General features: G+C 39.1%; 2 protein-coding genes across 4 annotated transcripts; one reads left to right on the forward strand and one right to left on the reverse strand.

Annotated features, from left to right (window-relative positions):
• Positions 1–4,250: 4,250 nt before the first annotated feature.
• Positions 4,251–6,985, reverse strand: LOC117911695 (remorin 1.4). The gene is made up of 3 exons (XM_034826098.1): positions 5,309–6,985; positions 5,106–5,187; positions 4,251–4,652 (listed from the first exon to the last, which is right to left on the reverse strand). Exons 1-3 carry the CDS (start codon positions 6,094–6,096, stop codon positions 4,443–4,445), a joined length of 1,080 nt encoding a protein of 359 aa, XP_034681989.1. The 5' UTR covers positions 6,097–6,985; the 3' UTR covers positions 4,251–4,442.
• A 1,431-nt stretch (positions 6,986–8,416) lies between these two features.
• LOC117921874 (2,4-dichlorophenol 6-monooxygenase) lies at positions 8,417–21,726 on the forward strand. 3 transcript variants are annotated; one of them, XM_034839826.1, is made up of 11 exons: positions 8,417–8,633; positions 9,483–9,565; positions 9,663–9,798; positions 10,087–10,580; positions 10,678–10,725; positions 11,005–11,179; positions 19,480–19,592; positions 19,757–19,853; positions 20,058–20,277; positions 20,733–20,886; positions 21,137–21,726. In XM_034839826.1, exons 1-11 carry the CDS (start codon positions 8,474–8,476, stop codon positions 21,581–21,583), a joined length of 2,127 nt encoding a protein of 708 aa, XP_034695717.1. In that variant the 5' UTR covers positions 8,417–8,473; the 3' UTR covers positions 21,584–21,726. The 3 variants fall into 3 exon arrangements, with proteins under 3 accessions (XP_034695717.1, XP_034695721.1, XP_034695726.1); XM_034839835.1 differs by lacking the exon at positions 9,483–9,565 and having other exon boundaries at positions 8,553–8,633; positions 9,663–9,772; XM_034839830.1 differs by lacking the exons at positions 9,483–9,565; positions 9,663–9,798.
• Positions 21,727–21,795: the final 69 nt, after the last annotated feature.

The following is a 21,795-nucleotide window of genomic DNA, read 5'->3' on the forward strand; positions in this document are numbered from 1 at the left end:
TATGGTCATCTACAAATACTTGAAATATAAGTACAAAAGATTCTATATTTAATGAAGAATCTCAAAACTTAAGTAATCCATAATTCTAAATCAATTATTGTAATTATTATGGACAAAAGTTGAATAAAGAAAATTGAATGCAAAATATATGTTGATATTAAAATGTGTTTCATGGATGTCGTGTACATAACTTTTACCTTAAATTTAAGGTCGAATTCATAATGAATTATATCAAATATATGTCGGATCTTTTGAACTCCACTCTTTGTCGAAAAATACGGATACCTCCAAATTATTAAAAAAAAAACCTTAATGTTTAGAGAATCTCATTAAATTTATGAGAGTGCAATAAGAAATCTCATAATCTTAAATTGATCATTGTATTGTCACGTTGTTATCAAAAGAAAGTTGAACCAACTTTCTCATGTATGATTCCAAGATGCTTACTCATGTCTTATAGATGTTGACGAGCTTTACACTTACGCTTAATTTTATCAAAATGTACTCCACATATGTCATCTTATCTTGTCATATCTTTTAAATATTGATGCACCTAGCTCTCCTCAAGTCAACTAAAAAGAGCTAAACATGTATAGCAAGCCCATAATTCTAACTATCAAATTAAGGCTCTCAAACTATCCTAAATTATTCATGAGTATATCACCTAGATTTTTAAAGCAAATGTTTTGAAAATCAAATCAGATGAATGACATATGTTAATTTTTTTTCAAGTATTTTAAATGCCGACAAGGAATGTCTTGAGTTAGGCTTACAGATTGAGCAGTTTGTCATCGGTCTTTCATGACCAATCAATTAACTTTGTTTCTTTTAAACGTAGAACACCGGCAAAAGATTTAAACTAGTTACTTTTAGAGGTTCAATTTAGATTTAGGAATTGTTCTAATATTCTTTGCTTATATTTTGATACATTTACACTCATCAATTTAAATGACTAGCTATGGTTCAATCTATATTATGTCAATTACATGTTGGGTCTTAGAGCTTGATAGTATCAAGTGACCATAATATCCTTCATTTTTAAGTCAAAGATGTGATATGTCGTCTTTTGCTTCCTTCTCTTGTTACAATTAGGAGTATTTGATGTAGGATTTTATTAATGAAAGAGGTCAAATATGTGTTTGGACAAGATATTTGAGTTTAAGAAGAAAGTAGAGAAAAATGAGGTAGGGTTAGAAAAAGGTAAGAGAGTGATATAATAGTCTTAATAGAGAGTTTGCAATTAGAAGAGTTGATATTTAAAAATAAAAAATTTCATTAAAATTTGGGATTCTAGATTAGTCTATTTGTTGTGTTATATTATTATTTGAAAAAGTTGAATTGATTTGTTTTGTTATATTATTTTTTGAAAAAGTTGAACCTTTCAAATACAATCATTATTTGATTAAGGAAATTTACCATGTGAAGCCTACTAATAGTAAGATGTATCAAATGGATGTGTATATACCCAAATTCACATTCTCAATTTAGTCAAAACAAGCTCACTATATATCATCCTATATTTCGAATCTCTTAACTTGAACCCAATTTTTAGTGGCAATTCATAGTAATGTCGACAAGTATTTTTAGTAGTCTCAAACTTTGACTTTTAATTAGGCAGATGCCTCATATCGAGGATATATTAGAAATAAAAATACCTATAAATCACATATTAAAGACAACATAAGAAGTTTTCTTACATAAACTTATAAATTTGTGGCATAAATTGTAATGCAGCTCATATGTGATTAATGTCGTATGAAATCATATTTCAATGCATTAATAACTTGGTAAAAACTAGGTGAACACAACCACCCTCCTTGGTGTTTTCTCAAAACATCATTTAATCCTCTCATAATGTTTCTAAATAATAACATAGCTCATAGAAGCCCATCGTGTAATTAGCCATCCTTTAAGAAAACTACTTTGTGTGAGAGAAATTGGGATTAAATAGAGTTCATTTAAAAAAAAATTATAAATTTTTATTAAATAGATTTTATAATATATTTGTTTATTTTATTATATTTTTTTTGTAATCTTGTATATGATATTTTTAAAAATATTTTTTTAGTAGTGGGTTGTTTTTAGTTTGATTTTGAGATTTTTTTTATGTTTAAATTTGTGAATTTAATTAAGTAATTACTATTTAAAACTAATTACATAATTATTTAAATAATATGCTATTTAATTGTTTAAAACTTTAATTTTATTTAACAATTCACATGGAGTTTGTGTGTAATTTTAATAAAATATAGGAGGATATGTGACTTAATAGAATACTTTGAATTATAAGCAATAATTGTTAATTTCAGTATCATTTATATTTTGTTTGAAGAGACCTATGATTCCCCCAAAAGTCTAACCATTTAATAATTGGTCGAATATTTATATTATAGATTTCCCCAAAAGTCTCTAATCATTTAATAATTGATGGAATATTTATATTATTATATTATGGACAACTCTTAAATAAAGATATTATCGCTATCAAGTGATTTATATTACATTTGAACGTTTCTAAAATTTTATTGATGAATTTATTAAATCTTTTTAAAAGCTTTGTAGTAAAAATAAATAAATAAAATTATTAAAAAATTCTATTGAAATTTTTTGCTATTTTTAAAATTCTTTTGAATTTTTTTGATAATTTTTTAATAAAATTCAAAACCTTCACAGCTTGAAAACTCGTCTATGAAGTTAATAAGAGTCTATCTTATCCCATTTGTCATTTGAACTAACTTTCTCCAAACTGATAATTGAAGGTTTATTTGAAAAATGAGAGTTGCTTTCCATGTTACAAAAGCATATATGCCTATGTATGGAATGGGATAAACGAAGCTTTTGAGACCTCACTGCAGCACCTAAAGCACAATGTTTGACATCCCTGAAAAATTATTTCAAGAAAAACTGGTTGAAGGGAGAGCTTGTTTGAGCTTAATGATGTTGTTTTCATGATAGTTTAGCAAGTAATCCCATTCTCAATGCGGGTTTGAAGCCGGGTTGGGCAGAGAGTAAATCTGCAGTATCAATAGCAGCAGCAGCATAGTCTGCAGAATTCTAGAGGACTTGGAAAATTATGGTAGGTCATCAGGGGTATATTGACGACTATATACTAAATGGTGGATTTCTGCCCTCAACTGACAAGGGAACCTTAACAAATTTGGACTTTTACTAAGTTTGGGCAACTCTATACTGCATATCTTAGAGGGTATGATGTCCCACACTATGGTGTTTCCTAATCTCAAATGTCGCATGAGAACCTGCCCTTGGGAGGGGAACAACAGTAGGAAACGGCTGCTAATACCCCATAGGCTGAGGAAGAAAATGAGGAATCTGCTCGAGGAGGGGCTCGCGTCTGATTAGCTAGTTGGTGAGGCAATAGCTTACCAGCTGATCCGAAAGGATGATCAGTCACACTGGGACTGAGACACGGCCCAGACTCCTACGGGAGGCAGCAGTGGGGAATTTTCCGCAATGGGCGAAAGCCTGCTGGAGCAATGCCGCGTGGACTTAAGCTTCCTACACTTACATAAAAGATCAAGAGAGGAATTATTTTAAGCAGGATGTGACAATGAACTATGAATTATGGCATGTCTGGGCAGTGTGATTGCTTCTAGGATAACACATTCAGCAGTGTTGATTGTGGCAGTAAAGAAGAGCTAATATGCTGCAAATCAAGCTCTCCAACTGTTTTGAAGAGGACTCCCCAGAAATCTGATCCAGAAGGAGCAAAATGCAGCTTATGGAAGCCCACCTGTGAGGCTTAATTCAAGAGTTTGCAACCCTTTGTGGGCCAAATGCTTAAAACATACCCTAAATCAAGCTCTCCAACTGTTTTTGGAAGAGGATTCCCCAGAAATCTGATCCGGAAGAAGCAAAATGCAGCTTATGGAAGCCCACTAGTGAGACTTAATTCAAGATTTTGCAACCCCCTGTGGGCCAAATGCCTGATTGATCTCTTGCCATATCAGATGCCTTAAATTAGCCTAAGGTGGACCTGGGGCTTGGTGCATGTCCAGCCATCCATCTCTCTGTCAGTTACCAGCAGTTCAATAGATAGCATCACATCAGGAAAAGATACAGAGATCAATCTCCTTATTGTGAAAAGATAAAAGACTTCTCTGCTTCATGTTACCAGCACTTCATACAAGATTGCTTCTGGGATTTGTAGAAAAAACCAAGAACCATAAGTTTTATCTTCTGGATTCCAAGTTTTATGGTCAATAGTTGTCAGTATCAGCAAGAAATCAAGCTTACTCAAAAAGGGGATTCTGCAATTTATTCAAGGCATAAAGACCCTGTAAATGCAATTTTTTTTGGCAGTTGACATAATCAAATAACTTGCAGTGGATTCAAAAGTTGATATTGTAAAAGAAACATGGCACAAAAAAAAAAAAAAAAATCACTGACAAATATTACATGTAAATACATTTCAGAGAGACTAGCTACCAGCAGAGGGAAGGCAACTTGAAGTAGAAAGAAGAGGGCAAACGACCAGTCCTCCTTATGTAATCTGCCCTTTCAGAAGTCCTTGCAGCTTTCTCATTCAGTTTGGCTTCGGCACTTGCACGCTTCTCTTCAGCTATTCTCCTGGTTGCAGCAATTTTGTTTGCCAATTTCTCTTGCGCCCGAGCTTTCAATTTATCAGCCTTCACCTAAGAGAAGAACACATATCATTAAGTAGTCAAAAAAGTGAAAATTTGAATGAAGATTATCGTCAATCAGATGAATCTTAAGCCTGTGACCTATTTTGTTCTCTGTTTTTTACATGATCATTTTGATAGTCACCTGAAATTGATTTGAAAAGTAAACGGTAGCCCTAACAATCTATGAGCTGAGTGTATGGTAACTTCTAGTCCTTTTAGGTGCCATTATTCCTCCATTGATTCAAAGGCACCATACACAATGCCTGATGCGTATTTTCTGTAAATTCATATGAGGGGAGTGTATGCCACATTCTACTAAGAATCCTTACAAGGGATAGAGGGCTTTCCAGTACCATTTCAAGGATCATCTTTTCCCAATATTGAGTGGAGAAGAGCAGGAAACAATTCTCCATGACATTAATCAATTGGATGAAAATAGATGCATATCAGATCAAGAAGTACCTCCATTCTTCTCATTTCCATCTCAGCTTTCCTTTTCTCATGATTTTCCCAGGCTTGTATCTTCACTTCTTCGCGCTTATACCTATAGATCGATACAACACATGAACATTTGGTAATATATCTAAGATTCATGGTGACCTAATGTAAATGTTATTAGAAGATGAGCAGAGAACTGGTAGAGAAAAGGAGTACAAGTGAATCACCTTGCAAGATACTTGGCTCGTTCCGCCTCGTCCCAGGCCGTTGCTCGGGTGTCCAGAGGATTAGGTTTTCTAGCATGTTCTGAATTCTTGTTCTCAGGCATCTTGCAAGCATTGGACTCTTCCCCATCCGAGCTAAACCTACCATGCCGCCTATCAACAGGGGCTGCCTCGCCTCTGCTCTCTGTTGAACTCAAACCAGTCTGATAACACCTCCCTGGAGTAGAGGACCCAGAAGATATGGGGCTTCTAGCCACAGGGGTGGTTGCTCTAATGGGAGTAGCTGTTCTTGAGGGCTCTTGGCTAGCAATGGGGGTCATCTCAGTCCCCATATCCCTCACGCATATGGATCTAACAGCTGATGAGGAATCTTCTGAAGCCTTGTTGATTTGCCAAAAGGATTCATCACAGTCTACCTTCTTTGTTTCCACTTGGTACTGATTTGAAGAAGCAGGGCCAGGGCACCCATTTGCTTCTTCTTCTCCTTCATCCTCACAGCTTGAATAATCCTTTTCTTTCTGAGGGACTGGAGCTATTAACCTCCTGTCATCCGCGTTTGAGTTTCTGGGCTTGGTTTTGGACTGATTTTTCTCTCCCCCTCTAGACAACCCCACTAGCCATTTCTGAGCATCGTCCCATTTTGATGGGGTTGGTTTGCCTAAGGCTGTTCGATGATGAGTGGTTCGATTTGTTCCATTCCCCTTAGGAAACTCGAAACTAATGGCACTGCTACTTGAAATATCCTTAGTTGGTCCATAGTTGCAGCAGCCCTTGTCCTCTATAGACCTCATCTCGACTCTTCCTATCTGATCTAATGCTATGAACTTGGAAGATCTTGTGGGTGCACTCAACTATATATATTCCCAACACACTCTTAGCCAAAATATAATTCCAATAAAAGTTGCAGTATGTATCCGAAATAGATTGAAATGATCCAGATCTTCTCTTGAAATCTGCCAGCCCAACAACCTTAATTGAGATCTCTAAAAGGCACTTTAAACTGCCCTAGTTTCATCCCCACACAAACACTAATTCATTCTGGTTTAGTATTTAGAACTTTGAAATACTTCTATGTTATGAAGGTAGCCTGAAAGCCCAAGATGACTCCCTCGCCCAAATTCTAGTACTTCTTCAAGAAAAACAAAAATTCAGCACATGGCATACAGAACCCAGCAGAAAATACTACCCCAATTGGTAAAGAAGATATATGGGTTTACTTTTACAAGTAACTAAATACTCTTTGCCATATATATTTACTATATCAGACAAAAGGATCAATAATAACCAAAAAAACCCTTAATATCTTGAACCTTCTTCACTGTAGCAAAGAACCCATATATGAAAATGCACCCACTAAAAAGGAATTAACCCCAAAAGCCCAATGCAATGCTATATTTCCATGGAAAATTTCCACACCCAGTACACCAAATGAACAGTGGGTTCAGTGTCAAAACAACAAAAACCACGAACCCCAGATGGGCATTGCAGGAGAAACCTTAAAACCATGGATTTTTGAGATGCATGTGCAGAGCTAGAGATGAAATTCAGATCCACTGAGCATTAAATAAAATAAAATTGCATGGTGAGTTGAACAGCAGTGAAAAAAAGTACATAAATTTTTACATGGGAGATGGTGGAGGACTTTATTACTGAGAAATGCAGGTGGGGTGCAACTCACCCTCCCTTGGAATCTTGGGAAGAGTTGCAGTGACAACAGAGAGAGAGAGAAAAAGAAAAGGAAAATATATATATATATATATATATTAGAGTGTACTGAAAAGAGTTATGCTCCCGAGGGAAAAGAGTTTTTGATTGATTAATTTTGAAAGACGGTTGTCCTTTTAACGGTTAGCGGAAGTATCCGTTAAGGGTGGGGGGTACGTGGACGGCTGAGGATGGAGATGTAGGTGACAGGCAGTGAGTGAGGTAAGGGGATGTGGGTTTCTGAGATTTTCACATGGGTATCATGGAATTGAAATGGAGGTGTGGGGTACAATTGGTTAATTAATTGACTGATGCATTTTGTCCTTTGTTTTTTTTTGACTGGTTCTTGGGTACTCTCAGTCTCAGACTCTCAGATGATGTTGGCTAAAAATTCTAAAGGAAATAATGAACTCCTTTTGTGGAAATCAGTGTTTAGGAATATCTGTCCATGGAGGTGCTGAGGGTTTTCAGGACTTTTCAGCCTTCTCCCATATTAACTTATTAATAATAATAATTATTATTATTTGATGATAACGTAGCACTCCCATGTGTTGAAAATAATGTAACAGTGCACGTGTTCATTATTAATCTATCAATGATTCTTTAAAAAAAAAAATTTAGAATACCAATAAAATTTAATATTTAATATTTTATTATTTTAGTTGATTTTTAAGTTAAATTATATTTAAATTATTCACTTAAAACTAATTATTTAATTTTTACTTAAAACATTAAAACTGTTTGATAAAATTAATTGAAAATTTATTCTAAATTATTAAATTGACATATTTATTTTTATAAGTTATAGATTGAGTAATAAGAGATATCACGGAGTAGTAAAAGAAAATTTGAAGGTAATTACGATAAATGAAAAAAAAAAAGTAAAACAAAAATACAGACTTAATAATAAATTAGTTATTGTTACTTATTACTTAAAGTTATTATTAATTTTATGTCATATCATTAAATTATTTTATCAAACATACTTAATTTATTTAATAACTTAAATTAAGTTATTAAGTGATTTTTTAATTTTTTTGGATTATTTTCTAAAATGACCAATCACCTTGATTAATTATTTCCAACATAATCGGGCTTTCATGTCATGATACTAATTTTTTGTATTTGTTTGAGCAGAAGTGAAAGCCATAAAAAGGCACATGAAATAAGTTGTGAATTTATTCATTTTTTTATTTTCTCAAAAAAAAAAAAAAAAACCACCCAATAAAATCTTTAAGAGGAAACTCCCAAAATGGACCTTTGAATCGAGCTGAGGTGAACTTGGGTTACTTGATTGGCTTCTAAAAGTCAGTGTTAGTTTAGCTCAAAGTGACACTAGTTGGGCTTGGGCTTGGTCTTGGGCATGGGCGAACCGTCAGCCCGATCACAGCCCACCCAAATATGCCTACCTCTACCTCCATGGCTGCTCACCTTCGTGTCAGCAGAGAGTTCCATTTCTGAGCAATGGAGGTTTTAGGGTTTGTCAGGATGTTCAGAACGATGCCGTATCAATACACTCAAAAGAGAGGTTTTTCAGAGGTTTCCAGAAACGGTGTCTTCCCGGTTCTGATCGTCGGCGCCGGACCCGTCGGTCTCGTTCTCTCTATCCTTCTCACCAAACTTGGTATTCACCAAACCCTAATTATCTGTTTGGTTTTTATAGAAAATCAAAACTTGTGACTAGTTTCCTTGTTTTCATTTTTTTCTCGGTGACAGAGAGGAAAATGTTAGCTATTCTGGTGATTTGATGAAACATCATATCGTATCGATCTAATTGCAGTTTGTTATACCTATTTGTTATGCAAGAAATTCGAGATTTTTGTTTTACATTTGCAATTGGCAATCCTAGTTGTTCTTCCGTTGTGAAGCTCTCTTTAATAACATATAAATTAAGTCATGTTTGGAAAGCTGGAATAGAGAATGGGAATAGGAATAAAAAATTCATTGTTATGGAAATCAAATCCCACTCCCTCTAGGATTTTGATTCCTGTCTTCTATATTGTATTATGAGTCACCTTCATTCCCATCACATTTCGATTCCTATTCCCACATTCCTAGGGTTTGCATGTCACGATGGAACTAACAAGTAGAAATGTTAATAACTTGATAGCTTAGGTAGTCAAAATTGGTATTTGGAAAAACTCTATGATATGAAAAACTAAAAAGATGATGCCTTGGACCTACTATTTGGAGTTAGCAACATGAGTTCATCTAGAAAGGAAGTTACATTCTCGGGTGATGGGAAGTAAAGGTGTGTCCAATTATAATTTTCTCTGCAAAGCTTAGTTTCCCTTGCTTGTTTTTGCACTTCATATTGTTGCAAATTGTCCGCAAGAATGCGGTATTCAGTTCCTCACTGCTGCAATTTATGATGCATTTATCCTTTTCCTTTTTCATATTTACAATTTGCAAAAAAAAAAAAAAAAAAGAGTTATCTTAGGAATCGAATTCAGTGCTTGATGACCTCTTGTAGGGGTCAAATGCGCAATTTTGGAGAAAAGCAAAACTTTTTCTAAACATCCACAGGCGCACTTCATCAACAATCGATCTATGGAGGTAGATTTCGTTATCTGGAAGAAGGAATTAAACTAATCAGAAGAATGCAAGCTTATTAAAATGTTTAGTTCTCTTTTGATCTAGTGTTCTCTTTCAGGTGTTCCGAAAATTGGATGGCTTGGCAGATGAGATCCAAAAGTCTCAACCTCCAGTAGATTTGTGGAGGAAGTTCATATACTGCACATCACTCTATGGCTCTGTTCTTGGGTCAGTAGACCATATGCAACCTGAAGGTGCAATTTATACAGCTTGGATGCTGCCACTTGAAAGGCAGCTTTCCTGTATTTCAACCATATGATCGTACATTTTAGGCCACTTGGTTTCCTTCTCATGTTATATAAATTTGGAGGGTTGTTTTTGTTATAAACATTATTATAGTAAGATCTTGGGGCCCTTTGATCTGTTTTCCGTAGTCCTATAAGCAAGACTACAGAAAATGTGTATTTGCTTGCACTGTGGCTTTTATGATTTATGTAAATAATAAACATCAAATGATTCATTCTAATGTTTTCTTATTGCAGATTTTAAGCAAGTTGTCAGCCCCATCTCCGTTGCTCACTTCTCACAGTACAAACTTACCGCATTACTTCTTAAGCAGCTGGAAAATCTCAGTTTCCGTGTCCATAATTGGGAAGGGTGGGAAGGCCTTAATCATGGGCATGTCAGGGAAAAGCAGATATTGATGGGGCATGAGTGTGTATCTATAGATGCCACTGATGACTGTATTAATGTAACTGCATCTTTTCTGAAGGAGGGGAAGTGTATGAAGAGAAATATACAGTGTAGTATCCTTGTTGGTGCAGATGGTGCAGGAAGTACAGTGAGAAAACTTGCAGGAATAACCATGAAAGGTGAAGAAGACTTGCAAAAGCTAGTCAGCATTCATTTTTTGAGCAAGGAGCTTGGACAATACCTACTCAATGAGAGACCTGGGATGCTATTCTTTATTTTCAATACTGAAGCAATAGGGGTTCTGGTTGCTCATGATCTCAAGCAAGGGGAATTTGTATTTCAGGTAGTGCAGGTTTTGAAATGTTCAGAATCTTATTGTATTGATTTAACATTGATTTAATATGTACCTTACAATATGATTTTTACTTGTCATCTAGTAGATACCATTCTATCCACCTCAGCAAAGCCTTCATGACTTCAGCCCCGAGGTAATTTTCTTTGCTTGAAGATAGTTTTTCTGGATGGATAAAATCTTATTCTATTCTATTGGGCATATTCCCTTATGTGGTTATAGTATATAGGATAAGCACCAGAGTCAGGTGGAGAGGATAAGCAGGAGCCAATCACAGTATTACACTATTGTTGCCCTATTAGTGATAGGCATGCCGCATGCCAGGCATTTAGGAGGTGTAGCTAAAAGTTATATAAATAAGGATATATTCTCCATTGTAAGTAATGGTTCCTTTGAAGGATTTAATTCTTTGTAGGTATGTGAGAAGTTAATCTTCAAATTGGTTGGCCAAGAGCTTGTAGACATAGATGTAATCGATGCAAAGCCATGGGTGATGCATGCTGAAGTTGCTGAGAAGTTTGTATCCTGTGACAACCGAATACTACTTGCTGGTGATGCTGCTCATCGTTTCCCTCCAGCTGGTGGTTTTGGTGAGTACCTCTCTCAGACACACAAAGTGAAAATTCTGCTTGTGTATTTATGGTAAAAATTTGTCTCATGCCCTGTAGCTTGTTGCAATTTACAGGCAACAGATAATTTATATAGTCACACAAGACAAGGAGGAAAAGCTAGCAGCTTTTTCTCATAAAATGTTTCCTTCTTCACATAAAATGTTTCCTTCTCCAGATGAAAATCTAGTTGGGAAGAGTTATTAACATTTGAGGTGATCTCACACCAAATAACTAAAAGAAAAAGAAATATAGGTGATTTCCTTTAAGATTGATGGACATGAGTGTTTCATTCAAAAATGGGACTGGAGTATTGAACAGAACAAATCCCCAAAATGTAAACATAGGTATACAACTATAAATGCATGTTCAGTATTTAACATATTGAGAGTGTATATATATATATATATATATATATATTATTTGGATTTAGTCAAAAGAATCCAAAGAATAAAATGACAAGGATCAACAAAATTGCACAGAGGGGGAAGGCGATGAGAGAGAGAGAGAGGGCGTGAGAGAGAGAGAGGGCGAGAGCGAGGGGGAAGGCGACGATGATGAGGTAAGGTCGAATCGGAAAAGGCAGAAGTTCGGAGTGGAATCGAAAATCTTTGAAGTAGAGGTGGAGAAGAGAAGGGGCAAAACCCTACTCTTTATTGTGGAAAGCAAAAACGGTGTTTCCTCTTGGGTCAGGTTGGGACTGGCAAGCGTTGGGACGTTCCTGGAAGGATTGGAACTGTGTATCAAGGACCGGAAATCCGATAAATGGGAGAAGGGATGGAAGGAAAAGGGGAGAAGGTACTCCATGGTGCATGAAGAGAACAGGGCGGGAAGCTTCATTAGGCTAGGAGTCGTAGACGCGGAGGAGAAACGATTCAGCATCTGTATCCCGAAAGGAAGAGGGGCAAGAGAGGGATGGACAGCCATGGCGGATGTGGTGCGGAACTTATACTCTAGGGTTGATAGAAGGGAGATAAACAAGGATGAGCCAACCCCTGTAAGAGTGTCTCCTGAAAAGGGAAAGTGTTGGGGGAAAAGGTACAACATCGAGATAAGGATGGAGGTTAAGGGGGAGGATATTTGCAGAAACGTGGGTCGGTTGGGTCAATGTCTGATTGGGAGATGGAATCCTAGAGTAGCAGGATGAGGGGATTTGGAGAGAATGGGATGGATGATGGCGAGTGCTTGGGGGCTAAAAGGGAGGTTAGGGTTGGCCTGGATGGATGAGGGGCGGGCCCTACTGGAGTTTGAAACGGCGGCAGAAGCTAGAAAAACTTTCAACGGTGGAGACAGGGTGGTGGGGGGGATTTTCATTGATTTGAAGTTATGGAGTCCATGTTATGGGTGTTTGGAAGAAGGGGAGTTAGAAGAGGAAGTATGGGTGAGGATAAAAGGACTGCCGCTATCGCTATGGACTCCGAGTATATTGCGAAGAATAGGTGAGGAATGCGGGGGTTTTGTCGCCATGGATGATCCGACGGAGAAAATGGAGGACCTCCGTTGGGCGAGGATTTTGGTGAAGACGAAAGGGGATGAGCTGCCAAACTCGATAAGCATTGGGGTTGTAGAGAACTGTTATCACCTCCCGCTGTGGTGGGAGGCAACGCCGATAATCAGAAAGAAGGTGGAGAACAGTCGGAGTGCAAAAGACCGTGAGGAAGGGGACGACGGAGATGCACGCGCTGGCCGACGAGTGGAGGTTGGTGACAGCGCAGGCTCCGAGGCACTGCTACGGTCAGATGATGTGATGGATGGACAGCAGGATGGGAAGGGTAGGGTTATGTCGGTGGGCCGGATCCATTTCGGGTCGGTGCTCCGGGTGTCAGAGGATGGGGTGGATGATGGGTTGACCCCAAATGGGCCTAATGTCAATGTGGGCCTCAGGAGGGACGGGGAGCCTAGCCTATTTCCATTATCTGGACCAGGGTTGACTAAAGTAATTAGTAGTGGTGGGCTTGGGTTATCGGGCAGACCTAAAGGCCCAAAAGGCAAAGAGAAAGCGGTAGAGGAAAGATATGGGCCACGGTCTGGGTCACCTATGGATCGAGGAGAGGGTAGTGGGCCGTCTTCGAGCGGGCTACAAGAGACTAAGGCATAGCGAGGTGGGCCGCCTCAGAGAACAGGCCTGAAGGTGAGCAAGCATACTGGGGAGGCCTGGGCTCAGTCTGGGATGATTGTTAATGACAATTCCGAGATAGAATTCCTAAGAGTAAGGGAGATGGAAACTGCGAGCGCCCAGAAGGCCAATCCTCTTGAGGAAATGGTAGACAGTGCCCTCCAGAATGAAGCCATGAGGTATGAGGCCTTCTCTTCTTTAGGGGGATCATGGGTTTCAGGGAATTCTTCTCCTTCTTCTTTGCTTGCTCTTGGTCGGACTCCAGTGGGGGAGTTCTTTGACCATTCTGGGGTTATTGGGAAGAATTGCCAAAAGGGTAGAAACTCTCAAGGGCAAGATGTAGAGGGTACCAGGGCGACTGGTAGTGCTTGTTGGGGGATGGTTGAATTCAAAGGGCCCATAGCAATGGCAAGGGAGCAGGAAGGGGGATCTTCACAGAATGAGAATCAAGATGAAAGGGGGGAGGAGGACCTAGATTGGCAAGAAAGTAGCCTCGCAAGATTTAGTCAATTTCTGGGCTTTCCGACTGATGGGTTGGAGAAGGAGATTTTAAATTTTCTGTCTAAAATCAGGAAGAGAAGGGAAAAGATTCATAGTAAAGGATTACTGGAAAAATCGAGGTTTGAAAGGGAACTAAAGAGGTTGGAATGCTCAGTGAATTATGAGGGGGATGGAAAAATGAAGGGCCCGTTTAAGGGCAAAGGGGAGCAGATGGAGATTGTTTAATGAATCTCAAATTGGTAAGCTGGAATGTAAGGGGGGTGAACGAAAGTTCGAAAAGGAAGGTTATTAAATCGGTCTTAAGAAAGCAGAAGGTGGATCTCTTCTGCATCCAGGAGACAAAAATCCAGATTATGACTGATAGGGTGGTGAGGAGTCTAGGGACAGGTAGATTTTTGGATTGGAAGGCCCTGAATGCGTGTGGCTCGGCTGGGGGTATTCTGATCTGTTGGGATAAAAGAGCTCTGGAGTTGCTGGAGTGGGAGGTGGGGCAGTTCTCTTTATCCTGTAGATTCAGGACAATGGAGAATGGAGTGATTTGGGCTTTTACGGGGGTTTATGGCCCTTTCACTAGACTTGAAAGGGAGTGGCTTTGGGAAGAAGTAGGGGCAATCAGAGGAATTTGGGAGGGGCCTTGGTGTCTAGGTGGTGACTTCAACATTACCCTTGCTCAAGGTGAGAGAAGTAGGCAAGGGAGAATGACTTCAGCTATGAGGAGGTTTGCGGAAGTGGTAGATGATCTAGGCCTTGTGGACCTTCATCTGCAAGGGGGTGCATTCACGTGATCTGGGGGCCTGAATAACATGTCAAGGGCCCGTCTAGATAGATTCCTGGTCTCTCCTTGTTCGTTGGATCAGTTCAGTAGGGTGAGTCAGCGGAGGCTTCCCAGGCCGATTTCGGACCACTATCCAGTATTATAGAGGGGGGTAATTGGAGGAGAGGGTCTGCACCCTTCAGATTCGAAAATATGTGGTTTAAAGTAGAGGGGTTTAAGGATTTAATCCGGAGTTGGTGGCAGGGGATAGAGGTCAGGGGCAGTGCCAGTTTTAGATTATCGGAGAAAATGAAGGAACTGAAGCAGAAGCTTAAAGTTTGGAATAGGGAGGAGTTTGGTAATTTGGGAAGTAACAAGGAGGCTGCGATTCAACAAGTGGAGTATTGGGACAAAGTAGAGGAGGAAAGGAGCTTGTCAATGGAGGAAGTAGCTTGTAAGAAGAAAGCCGAGGAGGATTATGCTAAGTGGGTTGATCTGGAAGAAACTCACTGGAGGCAGGTGTCTAGGGAACTTTGGCTGAAGGCAGGTGATAGGAATACGAGATATTTCCACCGTATGGCGTCTGCTCATAGGAGAGTCAATCACATGGACCGAGTTAAAATTGATGGGGTTAGGCTGACAAAGGAGAGGGAAATTAGAGAGGGGGTAGCTAATGCTTTTAAGCAGCAATTCTCTGAAAGTCCGGGGTGGATGGCGGACATTGGAAATCTCCCTTTTAATCAAATTTGTGTGCAAGAGGCAGAGATGCTGGAGGATTCCTTCTCTAAGGGTGAAGTCCTGTCGGCCTTGATGGATATGAATGGGGATAAAGCCCCAGGTCCTGACGGGTTCTCAGTCTTCTTTTGGCAATGCTGCTGGGATTTCGTCAAGGAGGATATTCTGATGATGTTTAAGGAGTTCCGTGAACAGAATACGTTCCTTAAGAGTATTAACAACACCTTTCTGGTGTTGATTCCCAAGAAATGAGGGGTTGAGAATTTGGGAGATTTCAGGCCAATCAGCCTGTTGGGGGGGCTCTATAAGCTGTTGGCAAAGGTGTTGGCCAACAGGCTTAAAAAAGTTATAGATAAAGTAGTTTCCCAATATCAGAACGCGTTTGTTAAGGGTAGACAGATTCTTGACGCTTCTCTAATAGCTAATGAGGTGATCGACAACTGGAAAAAAAAGGGAGACAAGGGGGTTATCTGCAAGTTAGACATAGAGAAGGCCTATGATAGCATTAATTGGCAATTCCTCTTGAAAGTGATGGAAAAAATGGGTTTTGGAGCTAAGTGGCTGAGGTGGATGTGGTGGTGTATTTCCACAGCCAAATTTTCAGTGTTGGTGAATGGAACGCCAGCTAGGTTTTTTCCGAGTTCTAAAGGGCTGCGTCAAGGGGATCCCCTGTCCCCTTACCTATTCGTAATGGGGATGGAGGTGTTGAGCGTCCTAATCAGAAGGGCTATGGAGGGGGGCTTCATTTCAGGTTGCAAAATTCAGTGTGATAGAGGTCGGGCTGTCCACATTGCACATTTGCTTTTCGCCGATGATACGATTGTCTTTTGTGAGGCAAAGAAGGAAAACTTAACGAATTTAAGTTGGATCTTGTTCTGGTTTGAAGCCGCGTCCGAGTTAAGAATTAATTTGGCTAAAAGCGAGGTTATTCCAGTAGGAGAGGTGCAAAGGATAGAGGAGTTGGCTGTGGAGTTAGGGTGTAGGGTGGGGCAGCTTCCGAATGTGTATTTGGGGCTGCCGTTGGGGGTGCCTAATAAGGTTGCTTATGGCTGGGACGGGATTGAAGAAAAAATGAGAAGGAGGCTTGCTCTTTGGAAGAGCCAATATATATCAAAGGGTGGGAGAATCACTCTAATTAAAAGCACTATGGGAAGCATGCCAGTGTACCAGATGTCGTTATTCCGTATGCCCATTTCTGTGGCAAGAAGATTAGAAAAATTGCAAAGAGACTTTCTGTGGGGGGGGGGGGGGGGGGGAGTCTTATGGAAAGGAAAACTCATCTGGTTAAGTGGGATGTGGTGTGTGGAGATAAGGAGAATGGGGGGTTGGGTCTAAGGAAGTTTGCTACAATGAATAAAGCGCTTCTTGGTAAGTGGACGTGGAGATTCGCTTCGGATAAGGAGGCCCTTTGGAAGTATGTGTTGGAGGCAAAGTACGGTCAGGAGGACTATGGATGGAGGACCAAAAAGGCTGTGGGTGCATGTGGTGTGGGGGTGTGGAAGGAAATTTTAAAGGAAGTTGAATGGTGCTAGGACAAAATGGGGTTCAAGGTTGGGAAAGGTAACAAAATCAGCTTCTGGACTGATGTGTGGTGCGGGGATGCAGCGCTGGCCCAAAGGTTCTCGCATTTCTACAGTTTGGCAGCCAATAGAAATGCAAAGGTTGAAGACATGTATGACCAGAATGTAGGGGAAGGAGGTTGGAATTTGTGTTTCAGTAGGGATTTCAATGATTGGGAGGTGGAGTTGATAGGTGAGTTGCTTCAAACATTGAAAGGAGTTAGGATTACTCGGGAGGAGGACTCAGTTGTTTGGAAGGGAGGGGGAAGTGGGCAGTTTAGAGTGAAGGATGCGTACAGCTGGTTGGATAGGGCTAGAGCTGTCAATTTTCCGAAGAATAAGATTTGGGTGGGAAGAGTTCCAACTAAAATCATGTTTTTCGCGTGGGAAGCTACTTGGGGAAAGATCTTGACTCTTGATAGGATTCAAAAAAGAGGGTGGCATCTCCCGAATAGGTGTTTTTTGTGTGCTTGCGAAGAGGAAAGTGTGGATCATTTACTTATTCATTGTACAGTGGCTAGAGTTCTTTGGACTTAGTGTTGGGCTTAGTTGGGGTCAAGTGGGTGTTCCCTTATACTGTAAAGGAGGTTTTATATAGTTGGGGGGGTTCTTTTGTGGGGAAAAAAAAGAAAAAATTCTGGAATTCCATTCCATTATTCATTTTTTGGATGGTTTGGAAGGAAAGGAATAGATTAGCCTTTAGGGGGGGGGGGGGGGGAGGGGTCTTAGTTATTCAGAGGTTCAAATATTCTTTTGTTTGTAATATCTGGGGTTGGGCTAAATTGTATATGGAAGAGGAGCCGCATTCCCTTTTAGATTTCCTGGAGTGGTTTGCCTCCAGATGAGGGATGGTTTGTTTTTTGGTCTTTTTGCTTGTTTTGGCTTGTACTGCATTGTATACATCTTGTAGACGTTGAGGTTTTTTGCCTCTTTAATGAATTGTGATTGCTTATCAAAAAAAAATAAAATGACAAGAGAAGTGATAAGTGTATAATTAGCCTAAGAACTAAAAAGGACACTTTTGGAACAAACAAAAATAGACTTGTAAGTTGTCCAAAAAGTGTCGACATTGTTGCTGTATTGTCAACCATCATACATGACAGTCACCCTTGGGGAGAAGAGTCTTGGATAGATCTCAACGGGGGTTGAACATTATCCCAAAGGAGTTTAAATTCTTGAGAATTCAAAATTTAACTTCTCTAATGGCTATGATGATTAAATTCTAAAATCTCAACAAGTCAAGTTGTCTGAATGGCCTCAGAATTTTGATGGGAATGGATTTAAAACAAGCTTTCCTCTTAGACATCAACATACAATCTATCTATCTGACATATGCTTCAGTGTTATCACAACAAATGTAATTCAGCATGATCCAAATTCAATAGTGATAATAAAGAAATTGTTTTCTATTTATGTGGGAGAGGCAATACAGAAGCCTGATGAGTAGTATTACCATTCAAGAGAGCATAACAATAAGTTTTAACAATATTCCTAGTACATTTTATTAAATCAAATTATTGATTATTATGAGAATAAAAGAAAACAAGGACCTGTATATCTCTATCAGTTCTGATCAATTTTTGTTTTTTTCATCAGAGTGATCAGACTACTCATCTAGGTCAGGAAGGAAAAAATAAAAGCAAAAACAAAAACAAGGAATGAAGGTCTACTTGTTTCCATGGGATTTTATTTGTTTAATTTTTCTTTTTGATGGGAGAGGAGCAAGAGGGGTGGGTGGGGGGAGAGGGAGTTCAATGAAACAACTTCTTTGTTTTTTTGTTGATAACTAAAATAAAAGCTATTAAACTAGAAATCTCAACTTTTGAGTTTTAACACCTCAGCATATATGAGTTGGTGTGTTGGATCAAGAAAGGGAAAAAAAGGACAATAAACAAAACAATAGAAAACCGATTTTAGTCATATCTACTATGAAACACTCAGATCTTATCATATGTATCACACAGATTTTATGGTTTTCAGAACCAGGATTTGGACATTTTTCTCATGTAAAACTACAAACGGAGGGAAAGGAGTGAATAAGAACAAGAAACTGAAACACAAGGAAGAAGAGGGAGAGAGAAATCATGAATAGAAGTTATTTTCGACAAGAAATGGGTATTGTAATGTAAAATTGGGCTTCGTATTTTTTCTAAAATTTCCATGCAAGTCATAAGATTATACTGTTCTTTTTTTTTTTTTTTTAAGGCAAGAGTTGGATATCTTGTATGTGATGACAATTCGGAGTATCTTGGAATTTGTGAATCCTTGGAAGTGTTATATCCAAACCCCATTATTTTCTGTAGTTTCTTAGGAATCAGTTGGAATTAACAACTCCTGCTTCAATTTCTTAGGATATGGACAGGCCCTCAAAGAAAATGTGGGAAACTATTGGGGTACAACTCATGCAAATAACTCTGCATTGGAAAATATCAATGTCATGAATTAGGATGGGTTTTAGCTAGGAGGAAGCCTCCTGGGTGGTGCACAAAATGGTGTGCTCACAGTGTGCTCTTTGAGATCCATTTGTATGGATTGATAAAGGTCTGCTTCTAATTATTTTGGTCCATATGAAGAAAAATATCACCTAATAGATTCCACTTCCACATGATTTATGCAGGAATGAATACCGGTATTCAAGATGCTCATAATCTTGCCTGGAAATTAGCTTCTCTTGTGAAGGGTATTGCACCATCTTCAATTCTTCACACTTATGATACAGAACGTAGACCGGTATTGCTTTTATTCTTTTCTTGTACTTGGGTTGCACCTCGTTCTTAGCATCCTCCTATTTTTTATCTGTCCAGAAATTGGTCTTTCATACTTTTCCCTGTTGTTCCCATTATGTTCTAGTTAAAACTTAGATACTTAAATGAGTTTTATTTTGTTGCTGTCAGATTGCCATTTTCAATACTGAGCTTAGTATTCAGAACTTCAGAGCAGCCATGGCAGTGCCTGCTACACTTGGTCTTGATCCAACTGTTGCAAACTCAGGTAAAACCAACGTTATTTGTTGATTTGATCTTATTTCTCTTTTCTTTTGATAGGTTGCTTATCAATCTTTCTTTCAAATCCCTGAGACACAGTAGCTTCCTTACTGGTTGATAACATATATGTATTATCATCCTGTTCCTCCTCCCCCCCCCCCCCCCCCCCCCCCCCCCCTTTTTTTCCCTTTGCTTTTGGGTGGTTTTGCAGTACATCAAGTTATCACCAATGGCATTGGTTCCATTTTACCTTCTGGACTACAGAGGGCAGTTTTGGATGGAATTTTCACTATAGGTCGTGCACAGGTCTCAGAATATCTTTTGAATGAAAAAAACCCAATTGGATCTTTTAGGCTTGCTAAACTAAGGCGTATATTTGAAGAAGGAAAGAGTCTTCAACTCCAGTTTCCTGCAGAGGATCTTGGTTTCAGGTACCATATTTATTTTCTTACTTAAATCTCAATCTATACCAGCTAACTCAATTTCAAAATATTCAACTTGCTTTTAATCTCATGCTGAGAATTTCAGAGTTAATCGAGTCAAATTCCCTGCTTTATTTAGCAATGACTGATGTCTGAGCCTTACCGAAATAAGTCCTTTCCTTTAAAATATTGATGAATTGATCACTAGTATGTGGTTTTGCTTCTGTTTGATAATTGTAGTATTGTTTTTGGACTGATCTAGATTATTCCTTCACTGAGGCTATTCTGATGGGAAGTCCATCTAAGCCAATGATTTGACCTCACAAACTTATTCAAAAGCTTCAAGTCCACCAGCAAATTCTGTAATCTTATGGTGCAGGACAAAATCAGTCAATGATGATATTTATGTTAGTGAGTTGGAGGAGTTTCTGAATACCTGTTTTGTTCATTGCCATTCATGTTAGGTATCTCAAAGGAGCACTTGTACCTGACAGTGACAGTGCACAGGATGCACTGGAAGCACCTACTGGCCGTCGGAGGGACTATATTCCCACTGGAGCTCCTGGGTCAAGGCTACCCCATATGAATGTGAGATTATTGTCAAATCTAACTAGTGAGGTATGTCCCAGTTCGACCATAGTCTTTTTTTTTTTTTGGTTATTTATTCTATTTTGTTTTACCAAAGGAGTAAATCACCTATATCCCTGGAGATTGAGTTTCTAAGGTTTGCTCGTTTGGCCATAATATAAATTTACTGGTTTCTGATGCCAAGTGACTGCTTGTAGGCCCTGTAGAGGCCCTGGTTTAGATAGATGGCCGTATGTTTCATTTTAATTCATGAGCTTACTGTATGAGTGTTTGTTTGTAGGAGATTTGCTCTACCCTGGATCTGGTATCAGGAGATAAAGTAGAGTTCCTTCTCATTATAGCCCCAGTAAAGGAGTCCTACCAGCTAGCTCATGCCGCATTGAAGGTGGCAGAGGAATTTAAAGTTTCTGCCAAGGTCTGTGTAATGTGGCCTAGTAACACTGACACTGGAGTTAAAATAAGTAGTGCAGGGGCATTGATGGCTTGGGAGAGCTACGTAGATGTGGTGGAAGTGGAAGTTAAGAGGTCATCGACAGTGAAGTCATCGTGGTGGGATATGTGTCAGATGACTGACAAAGGAGCCATCCTAGTGAGGCCTGACGAGCATATTGCTTGGCGTGTTAAGGCAGGAATTATTGGGGATCCCATCTTGGAGATGCAACGGGTTTTCTCTGCCATTTTGGGAGTTGAGTCCTCTACAGCACCCCTCCCCCATACGCATATATGAAAGAAGTTGTCAATGCTCAATGAGACAGATATTTAAACTACCTGCATCTGGATAGGAGGGAGCACTCATCTTCCACTAGATGTGCCCTCCATTTGTAGTAGTAGCTGCAGAGTCCTAGCAATTTGGATGGGTTTCTTTTAGGAGGATAATTCAGCAATTTGATTAAACTACTAATCCAGATGCTGAAGTTTATAGCAGTGGTGTTTTAAGAG

Source organism: Vitis riparia, chromosome 1 (assembly GCF_004353265.1).
Source record: "Vitis riparia cultivar Riparia Gloire de Montpellier isolate 1030 chromosome 1, EGFV_Vit.rip_1.0, whole genome shotgun sequence".
Classification (NCBI taxonomy): domain Eukaryota; kingdom Viridiplantae; phylum Streptophyta; class Magnoliopsida; order Vitales; family Vitaceae; genus Vitis; species Vitis riparia.